The 27,199-nt window shown below is 44.0% G+C and overlaps 1 protein-coding gene across 1 annotated transcript in view; it reads right to left on the bottom strand.

The window, feature by feature from the left end:
* Window positions 1-27,199, bottom strand: part of TBC1D1 (TBC1 domain family member 1) — a 143,756-nt gene that overhangs the window by 41,725 nt on the left and 74,832 nt on the right. The window contains exon 14 of the mRNA XM_046656332.1: window positions 2,590-2,775. Within this exon, the coding sequence (XP_046512288.1) occupies window positions 2,590-2,775 (186 nt within the window). The remainder of the gene's footprint in view (window positions 1-2,589; window positions 2,776-27,199) is intronic.

Consider the following 27,199-nt stretch of genomic DNA (forward strand, 5'->3'; position numbering starts at 1 on the left):
TGAATTATATGAGTAAGTCCAATAAGCCATAACATGCTGACCAAAAACCATGGTTGTACTGAATCATAGCCCGCTGTCCTGCATTAGGCTGTCTCGTCTTCATTTATAACAGGGGGAAGTGGCCCTGCAGGGGTACAGCAGAGGACTGCTGACTTGGGAGACAGGTGATGCATTTTAGTCCCCAAACCACCAAAACTTAGCTGTTTAACTTTGGGAAAATCACAGTTCAGCTTCCAACTCTGTACAATGGAGTGTGATACATTTAGATGACGTGGTTTGGTTCTTTCTTAGAAGCAACACTTCCAGAACTGTGATAAATATTTGGTCCATATATTTAAAAGCCAGGAAATAGGCTTAACCATAGGAAGAACCTCCTCATACATGTTTCTCTAAGTCCCTTCCCAAAGAGCAAGTCAGCCTGAACCCTTGATCAATTTCAAGAGCCAATCCAAGTTGCCATTTAACCTTTCTTTAAAAAGCAATTGAAGAAAAAATATGCAATGGTGTGACCATCTTTCTAGTGCACAGTACATTCTATGGTTAGTTTTTGTCAAATCTTACTTCTGTATTTAATGGGAAAGTTCTGCCCCTCATCCCATCCCAACAAAACTTACTAAATATTTTTAGGCAATTCTTGATGAGGCTCTTATTGATGACTATTTTTCTCAGTAATATAGGAACTGTATACACTGATACAATGCTTTTTATACTATATTTAGCAAATTAATTGTGCTTTCAACATAAATGTAAACATATGTTCAACTTTATAGAGCTAAGAAGAGAAATTAATTCAAACCGTAAAATTGAAAGACCACACAGAACTGAGCACTGCCAGATGAAGTGAGAAAGCAGCAGAAAGATGCTGTCAAGGGCCAGTGCACTTAATGCCACACCTGGCAAGGTGTTCCAGGCAACCTTAGGAAACTCTACCTTGCTCATTCTGTCTAGTCATTTACATAGCTTTACAAAAGCTTTGCTTTGATCAGCATACTGATCTCGTCTCATTAATTACAGTCATGATTCCTTCCAATATTCCCAAGAAGCCAGCCAGCATGATTCCTATTTTACAGCTACACCCTGATTTTCTGTGGCTGTCATTCACAAGAAGATTGGCCAGCACAAACCTGATGGTCATTAAGGTTTATGACCTATATGATGGACATAACTGCCTTTTTGCTTTTCAACAAAAATCCCCACATACACCTGAATCTAAGTGCCGTGCTCCAAAGCTGTCAATTAGCTGATGGCATGCTGAGTGATGCCATCACTATCAAACCTCTTTTAGACATCCACTTTTAGAATTACCTTCAAGAACATAAGAAAACAGCAGGAAAACAGCTGGAAGAAAACTTGGCATTCTCTGCAATGAATTCCCCTCACTCTGGCATCCCCTTTCCAGGGCACAGTGATGGCATGGTCCATTTCTCTCAGCTTCAGTACTGTGTACTGGAAAGCTCACTACATCCATCAGCCTGTTCCAACTGTTGGACTACTTTCATATCAAAAGGTCTTATTACTCTATATTTCATTTGTTTTTGGTCAAAGATGACATACTTATCTGGACTATGAATCTCATTCATCAGATTTGGTGTCTTAATGACTTTCAGTCCTATACAAACATCAAAATCATTATTAGAAGATGAAGATTTGCAATGAAGGAGGAAATTCAGTGAAAGGTACTCTAATTCCAAAATTGCTTTGGGCAGTGGTGGCATGACTGAACTACTTGTTCAGCTTCCCTTTGAAAGAGTATGTTCAGAATTCCCCATCAAAATCCTCATTATTTTATACAGGTAGCTCTCTACACTCCAAGACCCACGCTCTTTCCATTATACCACCCCGGTGCAAAAACTTAGCTTCTTAGCTACTTTGAAAATAATATTTATTAGTTCAAGTCACAGTATGGAAACAGGAAATGAACAAAATCTAAACTTTCAAAGTTCATGTCTTATTTTGATACTGACACAACCCTGGGCAAGTTACTTGGCTTCTCTGAGTCTCAGTTTCCTCTTCAGGCTAATACCTGCCTTCTGGAGTTGTGGTCAGGACTAAATTAGCCTGCCTATGTAAAACCTTGATATCAGTGCAGGTTACGCTCAGCAAATGCTGAAGGTTAGCCCCCTGTCTTTCAGGTTACCTGCAACTCATTAAAAATGCACAGAGTGGGGTTATGAACTTTAATGATTTATGTAGGATCAGTTCATACCTAATACCCAGGCATAGACTATGGCTGAGGAGAAAGTAGAGAGAAACCAACCAAAAAAAAAAAAAAAAAAAAACGCAAACCCAAACACTTTTCAGAAGGTTAAAGCTTAAATTTGAAGGTTGGTCTCTCAGAAGTTATAGACATTATGCTAAAAATGACCATATAGGAATAATTAAATATAGTTGATGAGATTATCATTAAATCTCCAGAAAGTAAATAGTGTTAACTTTACTTTGACAAAGTAAACAGATACTTTATATATATACACACACACAGAGTATTTTGTTTTTTTTAAGACAGTATGCTTATGTCTGACGTGATACACTTCAGACCCAAGGTGAACAAAGATCAGGCCTGTTGAATTTCACAAATGGCAAACCAACCTTGCAGCTTCTGATTCTCCTTCTCCATTCTGAGCAGCAGTATCTGTTGTAGAATAGCCTTCTGCCACAGTTCTCGGAGCTCGCGAGATGTCCTGTTCTTTTCCTCTGGTACTGGGCCAAAGGGTCCATCTTCACAAACCGGCTCTAACGGAGATCGCGGCGGAAGCTCTCCCAGCTCTGAATAATCTGGAGAGGGAAAAGGACATTTCAGAATGGTCATTTTTCAATAAAAATTTATATTTAAACACAGTGCCAAATCGGAAAATTCCGCTCATTCAGATTTACATAATGACATCACCCAAGTGTAAAATTCATGTTTCAATATGTACTGCAGCAAACTATGGCTGAGCCACAAACATAAACAAATTATACATCAAATAGTGAGCGAAAGTTGTAGCAGCTGAAGAAATGTTCAAGGATACCTACTTTTTAAGGTGTAATATTTTTATCTTCCCCTGAGTTAAGGACTACATTATTGATGATAATAGCAGACATTCATGTAGTGCCCACTATGTACCAGACTATTCTGAGGGCTTTGTACAATAATTTAACATTCAACCACCCTGAGACGTAAATATAACTATTCAGGTTTAAAGAAAAGCAAACCGAAGCACAGGAAGTTTAAGTAACTTGCCCAAAGACACACACCAAGGAAGTAGCAGAGCCAGGATTAGAACCCAAAGTCTGCCTTTCATGCACATTTTTAACCACTGTGTCATACAGCTAGGTATTTTGAAAGAAGATTAAAAGATGTTTCACAGCCAATAATAACAGTGACCAATAACAGACCCCCCCCACGTGCTGGGCACTGTGCCAGGTGTTTTATACAGACAGACTCATTTAATCCTGACAACTCCAGAAGGCAAGTATTAGCCTAAAGAGGAAACTAAGGCTCAGAGAAGCCAAGTAACTTGTCCAGAGTCACACAGTGAATAAGCAGGTGCATTGGGATCCCAATCTGGGTCTGCCTAAGTTGGAAGCCCATGCTTTCTGCTAGATACCCCTACAATTCAAATGTTTCCTATGTCATTGATTTTCATATTTCTACTTAGGAGCTGAAATCTTTTTACGTTCCATGAATGTGTACCTTTCTCAACTGCAGACACTACATTGCTGGCACAGTGTTGTTATAACTCACAAATATCTTACAGACAGGCACAGAGAATGTTCCCGTACAAGTGGACCTCAGCTGATGCAATGCGTCCTTGAGAGCTTCTGCCTAAACTAAACTTAAATAAAACCATGGTCTTAGCACATGCCACGAAAAGCCCTTCACAGGCGACTTGAGTCATACAACCACCCGTAATACAACATACAATCTCTTCCAGTGGACAGCTCCAACACAATTCCACATGAGGAGTAACTTCTAGAACAGTCATTACCATTGACTGCTCCTTATCTTTATCTAAAGGTGGGTTTGTTTTCCTGCTATGAGATCTATGAAATCAAACACAAGCTACAAAATCTTTAATTTCCTAAAGCAACTTGTCCATCTAATTCCTCTTAAATCAATAGATTAAAATTTTTTTGATAAGCATTAAGAATGCTTCATGATCTCTGTAAGCATTTGAAGCTTATGACATTTCTATATATGCTTATTTCATTATGATCCTATTGAACAAATGAATACATTAAAATTCTACTTCTTTTGGAGGTAAGAAACAACAGTTTATGCACGTTACAGGAGGATGCTCATGTGGAATGGTGAATATTAAAGCAGGAATTAAAACTGTCTATATGGTAGGATCTCAATTTTATAAAGATTGTAAGAGGCAGTATAGCTTAGCGATTAATAGGGCAGGCTCTGGAGCTAGGCTGCCTGGGTTTTAATCAGACTCTGCAATTATTGATGCCGTGATCCTCAGCAAGTTGCTCGATCTCTCCTGCGCTTCAGCTTTCCAATCTGTAAGCAGGAAGAACAGCACCTCCCTCACAGTGGTGTTACAGGGATGGAGTTAATACATATGACATAAACCACCTAAAATAGGGTCTAACACATATGAATATAGTGAATATTAGCTCTTATTGTTTGCTATCACATATTCATTAAGGGCACAGAAAAAAATACTGGATGGAAGCATCAAAATTTATCCACTCAATCACAGGCTCTAAGAAGGCTAGATAAAGCCACCACGTCAATGAGGGTTTGTCCAGCACAAGCACAGCTGCTGACCCCAGCAGGTGCCTAACAAATAACTGCCGAAGGAAGGAAGAGAGAGTAGGTGCTGGTTTTTGGAGTGCTTATCCTTCTCTGTATTTCCTGTATTTTGTAAATTTGTGACAATAAATATTTTTATAACAAAAGTTTTTTTTAGGGGTCGGCCACATGGCATAGTGGTTAAGTTCAGTGCACTCCACTTCAGCAGCCTGGGTTTGGATCCCAGGTGTGGACCTACACCACTCATCAGCCATGCTGTGGAGGCAACCCACATACAAAACAGAGGACTACTGGCACGGATGTCAGCTCAGGGCAAATCTTCCTCAGGAAAAAAAACACAAATAATGCAAATCTATTCTGATTTAAATCAAAGATTGAAAAATGTTCTCGTGCAAAACAGAAGACAAACCGAATCCCCCAAAACCTGTATACTTAGGATTAGTCATTACTGAATATGATATTTTAATCTTTTTTCAAAAGCAATTTTAGGATTATTATTCACTCTTATTCTGCAGGCTGAAGTCTTCCACGTGAGCCCTTTTTTTTTTTTTTTTTTTTTAACACCTCGGCTGTTGAAACCCTGCTGGTCACTGCACCTATGATTCAAGTTCTGCTTTATCTCTTATTGGAAGTATTTACACTCCCTCTGGTTCACATTCTTGTGAGATGCCCTGGCTCACGTGGCAGGCCTCAGAGCAGTACCTGGAGCAACACTTCAGTGGCCTTTCCTGTGTTTATCAAAAGAACCCAGGACGCAACCCATCAACAGAACATCAAGTGGAGTTAATCCAGAAATTGTCTCTCATTCTTAAGCCCTACTAAGACGACAAGGGCTCACCTCACCTAGCATCCTTCCTCTAACCTCGTCCCTCCTGTCAACCACCGCCTTTCTTCTCCCAAGTGCCCTGAAAATTCTACTACATTGCTTTCAAATTCTGAAACGTAATGAACAGAGCAGGTGTCACTCAGGCCAGGCTGACAGAACATGTCTAGGAGTTTGGGCTGGTTGGTCCCTAGATCCACTTCTTCTCTGTCCATTGGGTTGCTGACGAGGACCAGAGGATATAGAAGCTTACAAAGCTCCAGTTTCTGCTATTTTCTCATTCGGGGAAATTAGATCTACAAAGAATACAAGCACATTGTTTGGTGATGATGACTGTGAGGTTTAAGACAGAAATTGCCCCCTTAACGTCTCTACTTTTGCCCTTTTTCTCATTATCACCGCGCAGTGCACTGAGCTTTTACCATGTGATGAGTCCCCAACACAAATAAGCTTGTCTGAGTCTCCTGACCACCTCATGAGATAGGTGATATTATCCCCATTTTACAGCCAAAATAACTACAGTGCGGTGAGGTTTTTTAAGTTGGCCAAGGTCACACAGCTAGTAAGAGTGAGAGGTACAATTTGAACCAAGCTGTATTTTCCTCCAAAGTAAACAATGCTTATTCCGCCCTTCTGTAACTTCTAGAAGCAGGAGCATCTCTTGGGTATCTTGCTGACTCAGTAGGTCTGAGGGGAGCCTGAGAGAGTCTGCATTTCTCTCAGGCTCCCAGGTGAGGCCACCACTGCTGGTTCTAAAGCACACTTCAAACAGTGGGGCTCCATGCTCCACTTCTACTTCTCGTTTCTTCACACAACCTATGTACTCATCGTGTCAGTTCTTCGTTTTCCTTTCTGTCACCGTCAGAACACAGTTCAAGTGCTGTTGTCGTCAGCTGCCTGAATTTAGGTCTTCACTCATGGCCACAGCCTCTCCTGATCTTGGTCAGGTACCAAGGCCAAGTCAGGAACACAAACGGTTACAAGCATGAGTATTAATTACACCTCTGAATTACTTAAATAAAAGCTAATCCACTGCAAAGGTCAGCAAATAAACCCAACAGTTTACAGCAGGGTTTCTCTACCTCAGCACGACTGACACTTGGGGCTAGAGAATTCTCTGTCATGGGGACTGTTCTTCGCTTTGTGGAACGTTTAGCAGCATCCCTGGGCACTACCCACTAGATGACAATAATCTCTACCGCCTCCAAGAGTGGAGCAACACTACCCAGACAGTGCTAAACGTCCCCTGAGGGGAAGGGGAACAAGATCACCTCCAGTGAGAAGCCAATTCAGAGTGAGAAACTCATCACTTCTTCTCTTCTAAACCTTGGAAAGGAGTAAAAACATATCTCCTTCACCCAAATTTATTTTATGTGGTAACAATTGCTGATGTTATAGTTAGTTAACAATTTTCTTAAAAATACAGTCTTCTGTTCACATTAACAGTAACCCAGTTACAAAGTAGTTTAGTAACTTACAAAACGGAGATAGTTAAAATATTTGTTTGTTCTAAATTTAGCCTGGCTAAATGAGTCCAACTGGGCTGTTTTCTTATCAATGCAAAAAGATTCAGATCTGGGACAAGGCTGTGGCCTTGTAACCAGTCCTCTTAGTGTTGCACACACATGCACGTGTGTGTTTGGGGTGCAGTCTTGTGAGATATGGACTCACGTACACAGGGGGTTGAGTGGAGGGGCAGGGAATGGATAATGGCATGAAAACATCAGACAACTGTCAGCTGAGAATCCTGTTCTAATAATAAATATGTGCATTAGGCTAACCTGCATGATTCCTGAGCCACTTACACCAGCATTACTGAGTCCCTCATATGTACCTGGATAGGATGTGCCAGGTGCTCTGAGACAGTCTACTCTGACGTGTCTAATACTCTCCAGAACAACACCAGGGATCCGGCTCTTTTCCTCGACTTACACTCTCGCTGAGAGATGCTGCACAGAGGCTGACGTGGAAGAGCACCGCTCAGTCCAGCAGAGGCTGCGCAGGGGGCTGGGGGCCACTCCGCCCCCACGCCAGCTTGGTAGGTCCCTCTTTGCAAATCTTTGTAAACATACCCGCCTTTGGGGGTCCAGTCCCTCAGTGCAAAATGTGAGAAAGGATATTCACCTCCGACTGCACAACTGTGGAGACCACAGGCACTGACAGACGTTTATAAAGTCTGCAGAGGCACAAAACCAAAGGGCTGCCATGACACCTCAGTCTAGGATTTGATTTTACTACTCTGACATCTCCTGTAATGACAGGATGCAGAATGCTTAAATTATTTAGACCTTCAGAAACAAGAGCTGTCCATGGGTTCTAAGAATTCTAAAGCCAGCCATAATTCAGGGGCCCTAAGAGACAATTGCCTCCATTTCGATCACTGCTGTGACATTCTCAAGAGTCATAAATATGATCTATGCTGGTGTGTCAATATTTTACATGCCAAATTGTTCACCAGCACCTCCGTGTTGCTCCACACCTTTCTCTGCACACAGACGTGTGGGGAAGAACATGACATTGCCCCGTCGGTATGAACACAATCAATCCTGTGCCAGGGCAGGAGGAAAAGGAGCATGCTTATGGCCTCATACCAGTGCAGCATCTGGCTCCATAAAGTACAGAATACAGGGCTCCCTTCCCGTATTTTCCCAAGACACTGATATTGAGTCCTGGACTGCAGCTCCCCTCCCCTTACAGACAGGACATTAACTCACATGTCAAGTGCCCCGTAAGAAAGAGGAGCGCCAGGAAGAAAATGAAGAGACAGACCCTTGTTCTCCAATATTCTGGCTTTTTCTGTTATCCCACAAGAGAGCACTCTATAACTCTCTCCATCCTTCTTGAAAATCCTGATCTCCCATGCCAAAAGAAAAAAAAAAGTTTCAAATTCCAGTTATTCTGAAAGCTCTAACTACATGAATAGATTTTGGAAAAGAGTTAAAACTGAGCGTTACATCTCTGGAGAAAAGTTAACAACACTGGGGATTAACATCTGCAGCATCTGTTGTTACCAACAGCTGAAGAAAATTTCCCCAAAAAACAAAGCAAAACAGCCGTGCAGACTTAAGAAAGGAACAGGCAGTCCTCTGCGATGCTGTCAAACTGTTTACAAAGCACGAGCGATGTTACCTCCACTCAAGCACAAGGTGGATGCCAGGAGGGCCGGTCTCCGGGTTCCCCGCCCGACCCCGCGCCTGGGAAACTGCAGAGGCACATGCAACAGTCACTAAGCAAATGAACTCATTCACTGAGACTGTTCTAAACCCTACCAGGACTTCGTCAGACATTTTATGGAAAATAATCCAAAAAACCCTCATTATTTGCTACAGTTGTATTATAGGATGGTCCAGCCATAGGAAAATAGAACTTCCTAAAAATAACATTCATTTGGTAATGTTTTATTATTAACATTTTCAAGTTTTTGCCACATGCTGCTAGAAGTCCAGATATGAATTATGACACAGTCCCTCAAATTTTGACAGGGTGATTGAGAGAAGTACATGACTGCTGAGAAACACAAAGAAAGTGTTCTAGAAGTTCAGCAAAAAAGATGAGTCTCTCTTGTATCAGGTCAAGAGCATGGGCCCTGGAGCCAGAAGTCTGGGATGAAATGGTAGCTCCACCACTGACCCAGTGACTTCACCTCAGACAGGCTGTCTCATCTCTGTAGACCTCTTCCTCACCTGCACAGTTTGCATGACAGAGCCTATCTCATAGGATGAGTGAGAGCGTTCAACAGGTAAGCGTGTGGGAAGACACCAAGCCAGGCACACAACAAGCATTCAATCAAATATCTACCATCATTCTTCTTATCATCAACAGGAACAGGTTGTTGGAAGTGGTGGAGGTTCCTGAAGGACAAGTAAAATGCAGACAGGTGGAAAGGATGGAAGCCATTTCCGGTAAATGGAGCAGCATAAACAAGGTGTACAGGTGACTGTCAATCATCCAATGACCCATTCTGGTTCTAGACCAGATGGTGTGCACACAGAAACAGAAGACAAGAATGGCTGAGTCTAGATTACAAAAGTGTTGAATGCCTGGTTAATTTATGTATTAACTGGTAAGGAACTTGGAATCATAGAAGATTTGGGGTTTTCAGTTTTTTAAAGGAAATTTTATTTCATTTATGCATTCTTTAGCACTGGAAAGATTTCCTGGCCATCGGGGAATGCACAGCTTAGTGGATCAGACAAACCAAAAGGCTATTATAAAACAATGTGAAAAAGTGCTCAGGAAAAAAACCAAGACGACAGAATAGTGAGCCCAACTCTGCCTGAGGTGGGATGCAGTGGGAGGCAAGGATATGTGGTGGGTGGGCAGGCATACAAATTTTTTTAAAAAGCAGCAGGCAAGATATGCAGAAACTAGAAACAGAACCAAGAGCCCTGCAGATCTTATTCCTACACCCTCCCAAATTAGCCACTTAGGGTGAGTTTCCAAGGTTCTATGAAGACGACTTCGAGAGGAGGAAGCCAAGAGCCCAGACTTAGCCTGGCTAGGGGTTGTACCGACAGCTCAAAGGAGAAGCAGTAAAGATGGCCTTGCGGTGGGAAGCTCAGGGAAGCGAATCAGGAAGAGGCACAGAGACCAGGACTGAAGGAAGGTGGGCAGCAGGCACTCCCGGAGAGCTCTGGTCAGCCAACAAGGCCCCTGGCTTCCTCCCTTCTGGGCCACTCTGCTGTGAGAGCAGAGGCACAAAGCACCATGAGCTCTGTTCTTGCCCAGCAGTGGGGAGGTAGTGGCTATACAAGTCAAGGTCTACACAAGCTTGAAAAGGACAAAGAAAACACTGCAGATGAACGAATTTTTATTTAATGCACGGAAGAACATTGTACTTTTGGAGAGGGCTGAAGGTCAGGGCTCTTGTTTCTTGATTAAAGACAATAAAATTATAAAGAGGAACAAATATTCAGCCTCAGTGGGAATATAAAATGCTGATCTTTGTCACACCTTGCTCTCTCATATTACCACTTTATAACACTGGACTTCAAATTGTGGTTCTTGCAATTTTATGGGACACCATGGGGTGGAAAAGCACCACCACAAAAGGCCCTTGGGTCAGTGCCATTAGGATGCGTGTGTGAGGGGGGTGTCTGGGGAACTGGGCCTGGCTCCCCCCATGCCCTCTCCCAGCCCCAGGACTTCCCACCAGCAGCTGCTGCATGACGACTGCCTTAGCCAGCCCTTGTACACACTCCTTCCTTCTTCTGGATTGTGGGGGAAACCACTAGCGCGCGCGCGCACGCACGCGCGCGCGCACACACACACACACACACACACACACACACACAAACTCAGGGCTGAAAGGGGCACTAGAAGATGATTTAGCTCCACCCCCTCCCCTCCCAGATGGGGAAACAGGCTCAAAGAGGCACAAAGTCATATTTTTGAGCACTTACAACGTGCCAGGCAGTGTGCTTTACAATTACCCACCGATCTCATCCCCACAATCATCTGATAAGTGAGGACTGTTTCTATCCCTCAATGGCAAGGTCTGGGCCACAGAGCTAACTGGTTGTGGAGCCAGGACGAGGACTCAGACCTCAGGCTGGCTCCTCCAGTGCTCGGGGTGATGGGAAGGAATGCAAAGAGGGAACGGAGAAGGCACCTCATTACACCAGTGCTGCCGCCTACTAACCAGGAAATAAACAAGCCTTTGACCCCTCTGTGCCTCAGTTTCCTCATCCAAAAATCACAGTCAATAACAGCAGCCACCTCCCACAGTTTTGTTGCAGGGATTAAATGAGAAATCCTTGAGAGCACTTAAAACAGCGCTCGGCCAGGGGCAAGTGCTGAGTTCCTATTATCATGGTCATCTATTTTATTCTATACCCGGCAAAATCCTTCTGTGCTTTGGACTTCTCCACAGACTGGAGCTGGGGATAATAAACAAAATTGGTTTACTGACAGATACTGAGGAAGGCAGAAACTTATTCTGTGAAAAAATCAACTGTGTTGTCCCTGGGGCTTCCCCAACAATAAGAGGCCCCCGGTCACTGCCTTAGTGTGTCCAAGGCCCCTGGTCACGAGAGGCATGGAAGCCCTGGAGAGCGCCACGCTCACAATGGCTTGGATGCCCTTTGGCCTTTCTTTGTCTAGTTGACTCCCTTCCTCCTCCTTCAAAGCCCAGCTCCAAGGTCACACCCTCTGGGGAGACTCCTCCTGCCAGTCTGGCCCTGCCCATCCTGTGGACACCTCCTTTGTGCTCCCCCAGCACAGCGGCAAACCTCAGGCAAGGCTCCCTGGTCCTGAGCATGGCAGCCCTGGGGCTGACATTCACTGCCCTGAGCATAGATAATAAATGCAAGAGGAACTCAGGGAAGCAGGAGATCAAGGCAGCATGGAGCATGCTGGGAAAGACAAGCAGAAGGGAGGGAAGTAAAAGAAGGGCAGTGCAGAGGAGGGGCAGGGAGAAATATGCCCAGAGGTGGAAAGAAACAAGCAAGGCCCCTCCTTGGGTAGCACACAATTCCAGGCCCAAGTGACTCAGGCTCAGCTCTTTTCAACAGTTTTATTATTAAATTATGCAAAACTATTATAAAACTTTATATAAACTTTACGTATCTCCATATGCAGATATATGGATATCTGACATATATAACTTTATATATGAATGGCTTTTTAAGAAATATATTACAAATAAGGTGTTAATCACCCCAGAGACCAATCATTCCATTCATCCCAGGAACAATGATGAAATGAAACCAACCTCTGTCCCTAAAGAGACAGCTGAGTAGGCCACCGCGAAGGTCATTGTGAGAAGTGGAAGGAGGACAGCCCTGGGGTGGCGAAAGTACAGAAGGCCACCGTGAACGCCCTACCTCTAGAAGAGATGATCCTCATCTGCTCCTTTCACAGGGGTCGGGGAAAGCACAGTGGTGCAGGAGATGGTCAATTGCTAAGTCCCAAAGCAGGACCAGGAGGGATGACTGCCAGAGAGAGAAGGTCACTCCTTGCAAAGTGCGGGAAATAAAACAACAAAGCAAGATGAATTTGGGAATTGCGAATAGTTCCACATGACCCTGGGAAAGTGTGTGTGTGTTGGGGGAGGGAGGAGTGCACGTAGATGGTAAGAAATGAGTCAGATCAAAAGGTGAACGGCTTCCGGTGCTTGCAAGCCTGCCATCCTGACACAGCTCGAGAGAGAAGGTGAAAAAATGGCTTGCCATTAAGTTCTATTCAGAGAGCCAGCGAGTGAGCATTAACAGGTGGGGATTTACCCTGACTGTTACCCACACTCGGCCCTTTGATCTCATCCACATGGATTTTTAAAAAAGTATCAGATCATCCAGCATTTGTCATTTTCCTTGTTGGCCCTCCACGACTACAGCTCCCGGTCAAGCCCACATTGCTTGGGCCTCACCGAGGGGGTGCAGCACAAGATGTCCCCCTGATGCCCCTCCTGACAACAGCACATGGGGTTACCATCTCCAGAGGCTCGGCCACAGGTTCAGCCTATGGGGGCAGCTCTCAGAGAGTGCTCTCCAGACCAGCAGCATCCGCATCACCTGGTTGCTTGTAGCAACCGCAAAGTCTTGGCCCCACACTAGGCCTCCTGCATCACAAACCCTGGAGTGGGACCCAGAAACCTGAGTTCAACAAAATTGAAACTCTAATGCACACTAAAGTTAGAGAACTCCTGGCCTTTGACATTTGGCATTTTTTCAGTAACCTATAACTTACTTTAGGTTATAGGTTTACCTTTGGCGGTTTCACATTATATGACACTCGGGAACATGGGTATCTTTTAAATAAATTATTTCAAATTAATTAAGTGAATGACGCCACCCATCATGGATGACCTGACCATTAAATAAAATTTAAAAACATAATGTATCTTGCTTTTCTAACACTAGCCAGATCTCATTTTTATTTCTGGTGAAGGCAATTGTTTGAACTAAAATTAATACCATTTTCTTAAGAAACGCATTCAGAAAGTGGTCCCTCCCTGACCCAGATCAACCACCCACACTATTATAGTGACAATAAATTTCCTTGCAGAAAACTTCCAGATATGAACATAAATAGAAACACAGACCAATGAGTCACCCAACACAAACAGAAAAATATACTACTAAGGTCAAAGCTCAGGATTTCTCAACCCGTGTTATTTAACCATCTGCTGAAAAGCTGCTCGTTTGTTTACAGCAAGGCTCCCGGCACCTCCTCTGTGTGATCCTCCTGGAGCCAGGACAGCCCCTGCCCCTGAGAAAGGTATGCTCAGTCTCGAGGGGCATTTTTGTGTCTGTTTCTACTGAGGCATGGGGACAAGAAGCCTAGAGAGGAAACAGTGTCATCACCCTCCAATCTCCCCTGAGCACGGCGCAGGGCGTTAAGAGGGTCAGAATTGGACCTGGAGTGAGTGAAGTGGCTGCATCACGGAATGAGGGCTCTCAAATGATCCCGCATGCAGCTCTGTTTGCAAAGTCCATGCCGGGGGCCAGGGAAGTGGTGGGGAAGGGAGCTGTCTTAGTTCGGGCTGCTACAACAAGACACCACAGACAGGGGCCCTTAAACGACAAACATTGGTTTCTCACAGTTCTGGAGGCTGGAAGTCCAAGATCAGGGTGTGTGCGCGGTCAGGTTCTTGGTGAGGGCGCTCTCCCCGGTTTGCAGACAGCCTCCCTTTTGCTGTATCATCACATGGCGGAGAGAGAACGCTGGTCTCCTTCCCTTCTTACAAGGGCACTAATCCTATCATGCAGGCTCTGCCCTCATGACCTCATCTAAATCTAATCACCTCCCAAAGGTGCCCCCTCTGTCACAATGGGTAGGACGGCTTCACCCATGAATTTGGGGAGGGCAAAGACAATCCATAGCAGGAGCAGATGTGGTTCTAGACTACCCCTCCATTCCACTTCAGCAGAGCATGTTTGAGTTAATGTTGTATAGGGCTTCTGTAAACTTTCCTTAAATAAGACTTTGGTCAGTAGCTAAGAAAAAAGGAAAGTTCTGAAAGCACAGGTAACAAGGTTTTATTATGACTGAAAGGAACAGGATGCTGTTTTTATTCTTTTTTTTTTGAGGAACATTAGCCCTCAGCTAACATTTGCTGCCAATCCTCCTCTTTTTGCTGAGGAAGACTGGCCCTGAGCTAACGTCCGTGCCCATCTTCCTCTACTTTGTATGTGGGACGCCTACCAAAGCATGGCTTTTGCCAAGCGGTGACATGTCCACACCTGGAATGCGAACCTGTGAATCCTGGGCCGCCAAAGCAGAATGTGTGAACTTAACTGCTGCGCCACCGGGCCAGCCCCTCTACTTTTTCTATGTGGGACACCTACCACAGCATGGCTTGCCAAGTGGTGCCATGTCTGCACCCGGGATCCGAACAGGCGAACCCCAGGCCGCCAAAGCGGAACGTGTGAACTTAACCCGCTGCGCCACGAGGCCAGCCCGTTTTGATTCTTGACAGACTGACAAAATTCAGATTTTTTTTTTTTTGTTTTTTTTTTTTTTACAGGGGGAAGGGAAACCTGGGGGCCAGAAAGAGGGATCTGCTTGAGCAAAGCCACCAAGTACTCTAGCTTAGAGCCATCTTTCCTTCTAAATTCATAGCACTTGCTGTGTCATTAATGTGGCAACTGACCTGAGCTGCCATGTGGCATCGTTTATATTTTATATTTGTGGCATCTTTCATAAGCCAGGTCCTGGGATAGGACTTAAACATGGACTCTGTCACCTGGCCTACCTTTTATCCTGCTTCCTTGTCAACACAAAACATCATTTGCCCTGCCACAGGACGCAGATTTGGAATGGTACTTCCAACCCAATCCATTCCAGGGCACCAACGAGGCAGGCACTTAACTGATATGTACTTCCAAGTCCCCAGATTACCATGGAGGGCAATGCCAGTGCCTGATTTAAGCCCAGCTTCCAATTAAAATCGCTTGAACACCCATAAAATGACAGAGAAAAAAAGGACAATTTTGCAGATTTGAGACATGAGACAAACACAAGCTTGCAACGTAAAATCAGACAAAATACATTCAAGGCAAAAACACATTAAAGTTTTGTGAAAGAACCAAGAGTCAAGATACAGTTTCTGCCACACATTTATAATACAGATGGGTAGATTTTGTATATTTAATTTATACTCAATATTTATTAAGCTTAGTAATAGCTGGATAGGTGGATAAAGATCATCTTATACTGATAGTGTGTTAACTCCCAAATCACTAAGGATTACGCCACAAAACAGCACTGCATCAACACAAGACAACAGAAGAAAACCTCTGGGCAGTTTAAAAGGCTTTTCCCTTCCACGGCCGCAGCTTTCCAGCTCAGAACCCTGCACTGAGCTATAGCTAGCCTCGGCATTTCCCATGCTTTTTTCTCCTTTGGTATTTGTTATTCGTCTCCCTCACTACATGTGCACACTCCTTTATCTTTCATTAAATCCACTTTGAACCCAACACCTCGTACAGTGTTTTGCATACAACTGCACCCTCAGAACACCTGCATGTTAAACAACACAGGATAAATCTCCCTCATCGCGTCACGGGCAGGGATTGTATCCTACATGCAAATTTTGGACTTTCATTAAAAACAATATCAGCATCTCTTGATGATGTGATGACAAAGACTGAGTTACGGAAAGAACCACTGTGAGGGGCAGAAGGAAGAGCTGTTGTGGCCAAGAAGGTCTGAAAGATGGATCCGAGTGGCAGCCAAGGAGTAGGGAGGAAGGGGTGTCTGAGGCCCTGCAGAAGGAGAAACTCAGAGAGCCTCGTCCGAGGGGTCCAACCTCAATTGACTGGTAAAATGATAAAACAACTACACAAATGGCAATTTTCAGGAAGAGTCTTATTTTTTCCCCTGTGGCCCAGGCAAGGGTTTTTAGATATGTTGGCTGGCCTTCCCCCCTCCCTCCTAAAAAAAAGGTAATATTTAACTCATTGCAGAGAAACTGGAAACACTAAAAATTATTAAAGAAAAAAAAAAAAAGAAAAAGCAGGACTGGCCCAGTGGTGTAGTGGTTAAGCTCTCACATTCCACTTTGGTGGCCCAGGGTTTATGGGTTCAGATCCCAAGCAGAGACCTACACACTGCTCATCAAACCACGCTGTGGTGGCATCCCATATACAAAATAGAGAAAGACTGGCACAGATGTTAGCTCAGAGACAATCTTTCTCAAACAAAAAAAAACAAAAACAAAAAGGTCACCTATAACCCTACCTCCCAAAGATAAATGCTCCTAATATTTTCACACATTTCCTTCTGGTCTTTTCTTGGAATTTCACCGAACATATAAATGTACCTTCCATGCTATATTTGATTTTCATTAGAATTGCTTTGAGTCATCTCCTCTGTCCATACCCACCCTTTAACACATCATAACGGGATGCAGAGTCTGAAGTGCCTTAGGCCCTGAGGCACGCCCAAGCAGAAGCAAGCCACAGGAGGCAGTGGGGTCATGACCCCAGTCCCACATAAAAGGGTCAGGCGGGATGTGCACACTTGGGATTCATCTCCCGAGAGGAGCATTGGGAGCTATTCAACTAGAAATAATCAAAAACGAGAAGGTCACATCACAGTCCGGTAATTCCCAGAGAAGAGCTGGTGAGAACTTCAGTGGGAACCTCTGGGAAAGGGGAAAAAAGTGGGGATGGGAGCAGGGAGAGGGTAATGCGGGGGATGTAAGGAAGAAATGTGTCACCAAGGAAAAACTGAGAGGGAGAGAGGAACGAAAGGTCCCGAAGGCACGTCCAGGTGATCCGAAAGGGCAGCAGGGCAGCCCTGATGCGGCTTTTGCTGGCACAACAGTCCTGCGATGAGAAGTCTGACTCAGGCGCTGACGAGGACGAATCGCTAAAAGCCCCAGTTATAAACTCTGCTGCCCTCCACCCTCCCTCCGGCCTCTCACGCATCTGTGACTAAAAAACCTAACCCCACCCATCCCATTACACAATGCTTATCTGGATACGATCTAAGGTCAAAATCCACGAAAGGAAGCCATGACTTAAAAGTTAGGAAATACTTTTGTGCTTTACAGGGGAGAGGGGATGGGGAAGTCCACACTACAAAACAAGAAGTTCACAACAGCGAGCCCAGTTCTTCCCCCAACTCAACACAATGCTCACTGGGTTCTATGTGGAAATGCGACCTTTCCACCTGGAAAACCCCAGCCTCGCAGCTCTCCTTATAAGGGCCCATATCCTGACAGGAACCACCTTGGGAAGGAGTGCTCTTTTTAGGAATCCATGACTGCTCAGCAGTTGGGGAACTTGGGATTCAGCTGTGTCGAGCTTCAGGCTTGGATGTTTTCGGCTAGAAGATAGAAACAAACTAGATGATCACAGAGATGGCTTCTATCCCCTAAAAGTCAGTACTCTGATATTCATTCAAAACCTCAACAGATTTTAGACACACTTAATCTGGTTTATGAGTTAGAGTGGACAAGTTTAAATGTTCTTTGAAAACCGCTTTGTGGCAAGCAAATTTCTTCAACATTACTCCAGTTTACTTTGCCCAAAAACCTCAGTAAAGAGGTAACATTTCCTTTTGAAAGTCTCTCCTGACCAGAGCTGACCATGGCATATCCCAGCACACAGAACTTCCACTCAGAGCTGGTAAGAAGTGAGAGTTGTTACGTGTGCACAGGACAAAACAAAGAGGACAGAAATGGGATCCTTTGATTGAATAAACAAAGTAATTTGGTAAAGACTGACATATCTGCCACTCCAAAGGAAGGATACATTTCTAAACATCCTGTCACAACACAGAGAACCAACTCAGCTGAAAAGTGGCGCCTTACATTCCGAGGAAGGTCAGCCATGGGGGAAACGGACCCTCTGGAGCCTGGTAATTTTGTGCTTAGGGGGCCAGGTCTCACCCCACCGCACCCGTCAATGTCTGGGACATCTTGAAAGCTAGAAGTTGTCTAACCTTTCACTGGGATGATTTTCAAGAGTGAAATGTCTATGACTAATTTCTTTACAATGATTCCCAGTCTTTTGTCTCTCTCCATAAAGAGAGTTTGAAAAGAGAGTGGCCCCCTGTCCCTGGCAACAGGCTTAGCCCATGGTTTTTCCGCCTCTGAATTCAGAGCACAGGGCTGCTCAGTGAGGCGGGGTCTGTTGTCACAGGTGTTCACCTGGGGCGGAGCAGGAGAAGCAAGCTGCCGCCTGAGGACCAGGTTTCCTCTGGGTGTGACTTCAGGCGATGACATTCACTTTGCAGAAAAGCTGAAGCCACTGTACAAACTGCCAGCACACTGCCCAGGAGGCCCAGAAAGGTTCTTTTTGCAACAGGAGGGTTCTCCATATGCCAGTCCCTGATTGTCCAAAAATATCCTCTCACTCGTCCTAAAAGTCGAATGATGTTAAAAGGGAATGTGGTGGAGTTGGAGTTTAAAAATGGCCGCCATTTGTGGAGAGAACTGAGAAGGCAGCCATTTTTATTTCCTTCAAAACACTATTAGGAATAGACGGCCTGCACTCTTCTGTAGCACTGGCTCCCATCTCTGGAGTGCTTCTTCATGGTTGCCCAACACCCCTAGCTCTATGAGGTGGGTGCTATTACTACAGCCACGTCACAGAGGGGTGGAGCAGCTGCCCTTGGTCAAACAGCTCATAAATGGAGGAGTCAGGATTTAAGCCTGGAGCAGTCTGATTTTAAAAACCAGACTCTTCAACTTAACAACAACAAAAAAATAATTTCAAATTAAAAAGGGGCAAATTTCTCCAAAGATGACATATGAATGGCCAAGAAGCATATGAAACGATGCCCAACATCACTAACCATTAGAGAAATACAAATCGAAACCACAATGAGATATCACTTGACACCCATTAGGATGGCCACTTCAAAAAAACAGAAGACAATAAGTACTGCTGGGGATGTTGAGAAACTGGAACTCTTGGGCGCTTTGGTGGGAATGTAAAATGGTGCAGCCGCTATGGAAAACAGTATGGCAGTTGCTCAATAAATTAAAAATAGAATCACCATACGACCCAGCAATTCCACTTCTGGGTACATATCCAAAAGCACTGAAAGCAGTATTAGGACAGATATTTGCACACCCATGTTCACCGAATCATTATTCACAATAGCCAAGAGGTGAAAAGAACCTAAATATTCAGTGACAGATGAATGGATAAACAAAACGTACTATATACATACAGTGGAATATTATTTGGCCTTAAAAAGGATAGAAATCCTGTCATGTGCTACAACTTGATGAACCTTGAGGATATGATGCTAAGTGAAAGAAGCCAGTCAAAAAAGACAAATACTATATGATTCCACTTATATGAAGTATCTAAAGTAGTCATAGAAATAGAAAGTAGAAAGGTGCTTGCCAGGGGTAGTAGGGAAAAAGGAATGGAAAGTTACTGTTTAATGGGTATAGAGTTTCAATTTTGCAAAAATAAGTTCTGCAGACCCAGTGAACAACAATGTGAATACACTCAACACTACTGAACTATACACGTAAGTATGTGTAAGATGATAAATTTATTTTTTTATTTTTTTATTTTTTTTTAAAGATTTTTATTTTTTCCTTTTTCTCCCCAAAGCCCCCCAGTACATAGTTGTGTATTCTTTGTTGTGGGTTCTTCTAGTTGTGGCATGTGGGACGCTGCCTCAGCGTGGTCTGATGAGCAGTGCCATGTCCGCGCCCAGGACTCGAACCAACGAAACACTGGGCCGCCTGCAGCGGAGCGCGCGAACTTAACCACTCGGCCACGGGGCCAGCCCGGATAAATTTATTTTTTACCAAAATTAAAAATAAAAAAAAATTTTTTCCTAAATGCCTACTCTTAACCAGGATGCTACATTGATTCTCCAGTCGATCACATCTTTCTGAAATTACACATGAGCCCTTTTCCCTCAAGTGGGCAGAAGCCATTTGCAGAAATATTCATTACAATGGGAGTTAGCAACTAGCATGGAGTTTCACTTTATTCTGCCTCACGACATACCAAGAAAATAAAGGACCACAGGCTAGAATGATGCAATGGAAGAAAGCTCACAGGGCCCATTTTTAACACTGTGGCAACTCAGAAAATGTGGGTATGCAAGGAAAGAGTCTTGATGTAAATGAAAGTCTGAGATTCCAGGATATCCTCCCAAAGGTCACAGCAATTCAGAACATGAAGCAGAACACTCGCAGGCCCTGTCTCTCTGCCTGTGAGGTTTTCTGAGGGCAGGCACTGTTGCCTTATTTAGGCCCAAGCTCTCATTCATGATGCAATACTGCCTCTCATGGAAGGAGACAGTTACTGCTGGCCCCATTTTACAAAGGAACCAAGGAAAAGGAGCAGGCCCAAGGTTCCAGAGGTGGGAAGCAACAGTGGCACCTTGCAGCCCACACCCCCGACCTCCAGGGCTCCTAACCAGGTTGCTCTGCAGTCAGCCAATGCCAGGCACTGACCCTGGATACTACTCCTAAACACAGTGCACATGAAGGCTCACGTGGTTATTACGGTCTGTGAGCCTCAGTCTTCTCATCTGTAAAATGAGGCATTGGATTAAGAATCCCTGTTATTTCTAACAGGAAAAGCTCCCAACAATCTAAGTTACCAACAACATCAAGGAGACTTTACTGAGCTCCACAGACTCACGGTATCATAATAGGAATATTAAATAGAAGTTTTTAAGCAAACAGTCTTTTTATCTTGTCATCCAAGAGTCTGAATCTCAGACAAGAACCAATACAGACACACATGCCATACTATGGAGACAGAACAATACCACTGCAGAAAGAACCAAGTACCAAAAGGATGAAAATGAAACTATTTCTGACCCACAGCCAGTAGGACCATTACAGATCACAACCAAAGGAGCTGTGAGAGGCTGACGGCGGGATGGCCAGAGACTGTGGCCGTGGACTGGAGTTCATATTAATACAGGGTGACCAGAGAAGGCAAAAGCCAAAAGCCTTCCACTGAGAGGCATCTGGGGGCAATGACCCCCATCATTATACCACTAAAAGCAGAAACCACGATGTTTGTTTTTCCCATATCACTGATGTTACTTCTTCAGGAACAATAAAACACTTAACGTTATCAGGAACCCTAAAATGACTTCAACCACAGAATTTAAACTTTAATGAACCAGGTTAATTTAGAAATAGAATATACTGATTTGGACTAACCTATTGATTGCAATTTCAAAAAAAAGGTTTCAGTTGTATAGGAAGAGCAATCAGAGAAGATGGAATGGGGTATCTTTTAAGCTACCAAATACAGAGAAAAAGGATCCATTATATTACCTAATATATAATTATATTATATAATATATATTTCTTAGTATAACATTTTTTTTAAAAAAAATCAACTTCCAAACTATTCTCTGAAACTATAAACATAACATTCTGAAATTGTATTTCTGCTGGAACCAGAGAAATTTGGAATCTCAATGAGCACTAGGCAACAAAGTGCCCTGGGACACTTGAGGCTCTTTTCTGGGGTGGGTGGGCAGGTAATACGTGGCCCTCGGGAGCAAAGGCATCTGAGGTAGATGGCAGTGGTGGCAGGAGAGCCACGAACAAGAAAAAACCTTCCAATGAAGACTGTGAATCTCCAACTTTTGAGCTTGATTTCTGCAAATTAAGGCTGTTACTTTCTCAAGTCAAATTACTGGTCATGACAGATTTAATTATTCCGAAGAAAGGGAGGAAGACATCCCCAAATGATCCCCTGTAGTTCACGCCCACAAGAGAGGGAAGTGATTTTATAATCAGGTCCATTTCCAATAAATCTGAATACAGTGATGAGTCACTTAACAACAGGGATACGTTCTGAGGGAAGCGTCCTTAAGAGATTTCATTGTTGTGCAAACATCACAGAGTGTACTTACACACACTTAGATGAGCCTACTGCACACCTAGGCTACGTGGTACTAATCTTACGGGACCACGGTCATATATGCGGTCCGTCATCGAACAAAACGTCATTATGTGGTGCATGACAGTACTTGCTACCATCATGATTCATGAAAGAAATGTACTTTCATTTTAACCTTCTAGAAGACTGAATATATTTCAAAAGTTTCTTTCTTAATGAAAAATTAATTTTTCCTACTATCAAAATGCCACACTATAAAACTGAACAAGAGAAAAGGGGAAAATATCACCTATTACCACAGTTTCTCCCAATTTTGGTAGAACGTCAGTATGCTTCCATTGTATTTATTCTCCATGGATATGTTATTTTTTTTATATAGTAAAATCTGAGTCGTCACAATAAAATACCCACATTTGGTTAATATTCCAAAATGACATATCCTTGTATTCAACAGACATCAAGCACCACCTATGAACCAAACTCTGTGCCAGGTCCTAAAACTGTAACAAGGCAGTGCCCCTGCCCTCACAGAGCTTGAACTGAGTTTTAGAAACATGCCCCAAATGCTCGCAGTGGCAAGGCAAACTTAAGTGGACAGAGAGTGTGTGAGGTCTCCCCAAGGCCGACCTGCTACACACCATGAGTCTAAGGTCCAGTGAGCCCAGTGCTGACCCACTGTCTCACACTGACCACCGCTGGTTGATGAGCTGTGTGCCAACTACACTGCTCTGAGAATCCCAAATTCTTATGACTGGGTAAACATATTAATCACACTTCATTCCCAGCACAGGAATCTTTGAGAGATAGTTACTCAGCTTCTATCCAAGTACTTCTGGTAATAAGAAATTTACACACTTGCCCGTACAAAATTTCACCTACTTTTGGATAAGCATTAACTGCTAAAAAGCTAGTGAGCCCCAGTTACTTTCGTTGGCCTTGCCCCCCTCCCCACAGCCCAGATAATATCCTGGGGCGGGGGGCGTTGGTATCACATTCTCCCGCCCCTCCCTGGATGAGCTACCATGGACTGGGCTGATCAGCTCTCAAAACTCTGGAATAAAGCAAAGATGGGCAGTCAGGTAACTGGATGCCTCTGGAGCTAAGAGGTCATACACACTTGGGGCCGGCATGACTGTACACAGTGATGAGCAAGTTAGGAAAGCTGGTGTGCAGAATAAAGAAGAGAACGGAACAAAAACAATTACACAGCCCTAAAGAGAGGGAGCCTTCCTTGGTTCCTGATAACTTGTGGCCAGTTTCTGGCTCCTACCCTGATTGTTACAAGCCTCCTCCTGATTAAGCTGGCTTGAGTTATTTCCTGTTTCTTGCAACCAAACGACCATTGACTAAGACAGCCTCACACTCATCTGTTTCCTGAGCCTTCCCTGAGAACCGCCTAGATGCAGCGGGCATTTGAGGATAACTAAGGAGCTGAAAACAACTTCCTCTCTCAAGAAACCGGTTGAATAGGCAAGAACAGAACTTAATTAGGGAAAACTAACAGGTTAGGTGATACTCAATCACATGTGGTTTAATGGAAAGAGATGTGAAGGTGGATGAGATAACCAAGATTCTAGTCCATTCTACCACCGACTGCCTGTTTAACCTTAAGTGGGTCCCTTTCCCTGAGTTTCTACATCTGTACAATAAGAAGTTTGGGACAGACGACTTTTCAAAGTCCACACTTGCTTTTAGGCTTCTTTGAAAGCAGGGGATTCGATACCTCCTACATAACCATTAACAATATTTTTAGAAGCACGTGGGTTTGCAGACTATCTTGCCTCTGACCAAGGTTAACCACTTCAGTTAGGAGACAACACAACACAAGCATCACCCTGGAGGCGAAGTTCTTGTGGTTCTGAGTGACAGCGGCAGGGCCAAAGGAGACCTCAAAGAGTTCATCATCTAGAAGAGCATGTCCAGGAGAATCTGGATGAGGGAAATGTTCTAGACCCGCACTCTCCAATATGGTAGCCACTAGCCACATGTGGTTCTTGAGCACTTGAAATGAGGCTAATGTGAGGACCTAAATTTTTTATTGTCTTTATGTAATTAGTTTACATTTAAGTTCAGATAGTTACATGTGGCTAGTGGCTACTGTAATTGGACAGCATGGATCTCAATGTCGAGCAAAATAACCCCAAGACAAAGTAACCAGCTGTCTAACAGGTCCAAACACGAACCCTTGAGGAACATCAGGGATGGAGAGGCTGTCTACGCCTGAGAGAAAAGAGGAAGAAATGGTGACATCTGAAGTGGCCTGAAAGGATTAGGAAAAGCCTGTAAGTGTTAAAGCATTGTGCATTGGGTAGAAAAGAGAAGATCAGCAAAAGGAGCTTTCTGGGCAAAGGAAACAATCTATACAAAATCATGGCCGCAGGAAGAAACAGCACAGCAGGAAGACGTAACACATTCTGCATGGGCAGCGCTGCAGTCTCCCTGCTTCCCTTCCTCATATGCAGTCTCCCCTCATCCCTGCATCTGTGGATATTATACAACGTGGCAATGTGCTCGGCCACAAATCAGTCTCATGGCCTCCCTTGTAGCTATGAATGGCCAGGTGACATAGTTCCAGGTAATGAGGCACAACTGGAACTCTACTAGGGATTTCTGCAAGGGTTTTGCTCTCTCGATACAGAGGGATCACCCTTTCCTCTTCGTTGTTTCCTTTTTTGTTCTGATTGGAACTGGAGGGGAAGCTGAAGGTGGAGCAGCCATCTTGTGGCCAGGAGGCATCCAAGAGGGTGAAACAGAAAGAGAAGGGGCCTAGCTCCCTGGTCGTATCATGGAGCCACTGAATCAGCCTTGCTCTACCATTGTTCAGTGAGAAAAATTCATCCCTCTTTAGTAACGCCAGCATAGCAAGATTTAATCTCTAAGTGATGTCAAATTTGGCATCTGAGGTGAGGGGCTAAAAAATGTGGAATTGGCAGGGCAGAGAAAACTAGGCAATAGGAAATGAGGAGGAATCCCCAATAGATGAATGGGACTCTGGTGACTTTGTTACGTGCTGGTAAAACATCTGGTCTAACCATATGTCGCCTGCTGTACATTGGGACATACACCATGCGTGACTGAGACTGTAGTGTTAGGGATAATGGAAGAAAACTTCCAGAACGTGGTGCATATTGGTTTCTCTAAGGGAGAATGATGAACTCAAACTACACCAGCCATTCTGCAAGCAGTGACAAGAAGAAACACCACTTTGTGAAGGCAGCCATCTGCCTATGACCTCTAAGTCCCACAGTCTGAAGCCTCCCAGGGCTGAAAAAGCCAATTGTTTCTATATCCCACCCCACTCCAAATGCAAGCCTTGGCAGGAGACAAGACTGGTGCCAATAAACTTCCCCTCAGTAACGGTTTGGGGAAGATGCTGCTGCAAAAAAACAATTCCAAAAACCAAACCCGCCGAGGTTAGACCACAACCTCTCATCACCAGAACTGCCCTTCATCGAAAGCTCTCAAGCTGGCACACCTGGACAGGAACGAACCGCAGTACTCCAACTTTCTGCGGAAACCCTATTATTCTCTCAAGTATAAAATGCATAGTTCGGTACTACAAATTATTTTCAGAATTATATAAGACCATAATTACAGTGTTCCTACTTTGGTAAATGATGTTTAAAATCTTGTTAGTACTCATTCCGTAAATATTTTCATTTATAGGAAAGTGATGAAACAAATTTGCTTGGGAAAAAATCCACATAGAAAGCATTTTAATACATCCCTTGGCTTTATCACAGGATTTCATAAAAATCAAGAGTTCGTTGAGGGTGCCGGCAGCTGTAATTCTGGGGTCGCTAGCTCATGTCTGGTGGGAAGGCACAGCTTTGCCACCTCCGGGAGATCCACATTCTTTCATTTAAATAAATGAAATTAACAGAAACCATTCAACTAGGAAGATTCTAATTCTGTTTTAAAAAATCAGGACTGCCAATAAATAAGGCCAAAAATGTGCGCTGTATTAGCAAGAGTTAACATTTAACTTTAGAATACTTCCAAGATAAGAATTGTTTTTTCGCTCTAACACAACCTATCACCATACAAACACTAACTTAAGCAAGTAAACCAGTCAAAACCCCCGATAATTTATTTCTAAAACTGTCAGCAGTTCATTACTGTGACTCAGAGACTGGGTTCAGAGTCGAACCCACTAGATGTGAAACATAGCGCTGTGGGAGCTATGGCACATCGTTCAATCTTTCCAGCCTCGTCCCTAAAACCAGGGGCAGTGGTACCTCCCGCATGCAGTGGACATGAGGATTATCATCTAACTGTGTAAAAGTGGAAACACGGAATGCTTAACACGTGACAATGGCCATCATTAAGATTCGATTAGTTTTATTGCAAAGAAAACAGGATTTGTTGGCTGCTTCATAATCTGCCATAGAACATATTTCTGATTTTCAATCTGTTGTTTATTTCATTAACAGCCATTCAGGGCTTTTTTGTTCCGAGTTTAAATCAGAATAGGATGTACCCCTACCTACCAGCTGCTGCAGCTCGAGAAATTCAGAGGGCCTCAGAGTGTGGTCCTCAAATCTGCAACATCAGCATCACCTGGGAACTCGTAAGAAATGCAAATTCTCAGGCTCCACCAAGAGAATTCCATCTCCAGAACCACGAAACTTGAGGGTGAGGCACAGTGATCTGTGTTTCCACAAGTCCTCCAAAGGATTCTGGGCACTTGAGAACAGCTGAAAGAAACGTGGCCCTTTGTCCCCTGGGATGGGGAGAGCTGTGGGAGCCCTGATGGAGGATTCCCCCATCCCTTGCCTTTCCAGGCACCTCTAAGAGCAATGCCAGCATCCCCTGCACTCTCCTTCTCACCCTGGA

Source organism: Equus quagga, chromosome 3 (genome assembly GCF_021613505.1).
Source record: "Equus quagga isolate Etosha38 chromosome 3, UCLA_HA_Equagga_1.0, whole genome shotgun sequence".
In the NCBI taxonomy this organism is placed as follows: Eukaryota; Metazoa; Chordata; class Mammalia; order Perissodactyla; family Equidae; genus Equus; species Equus quagga.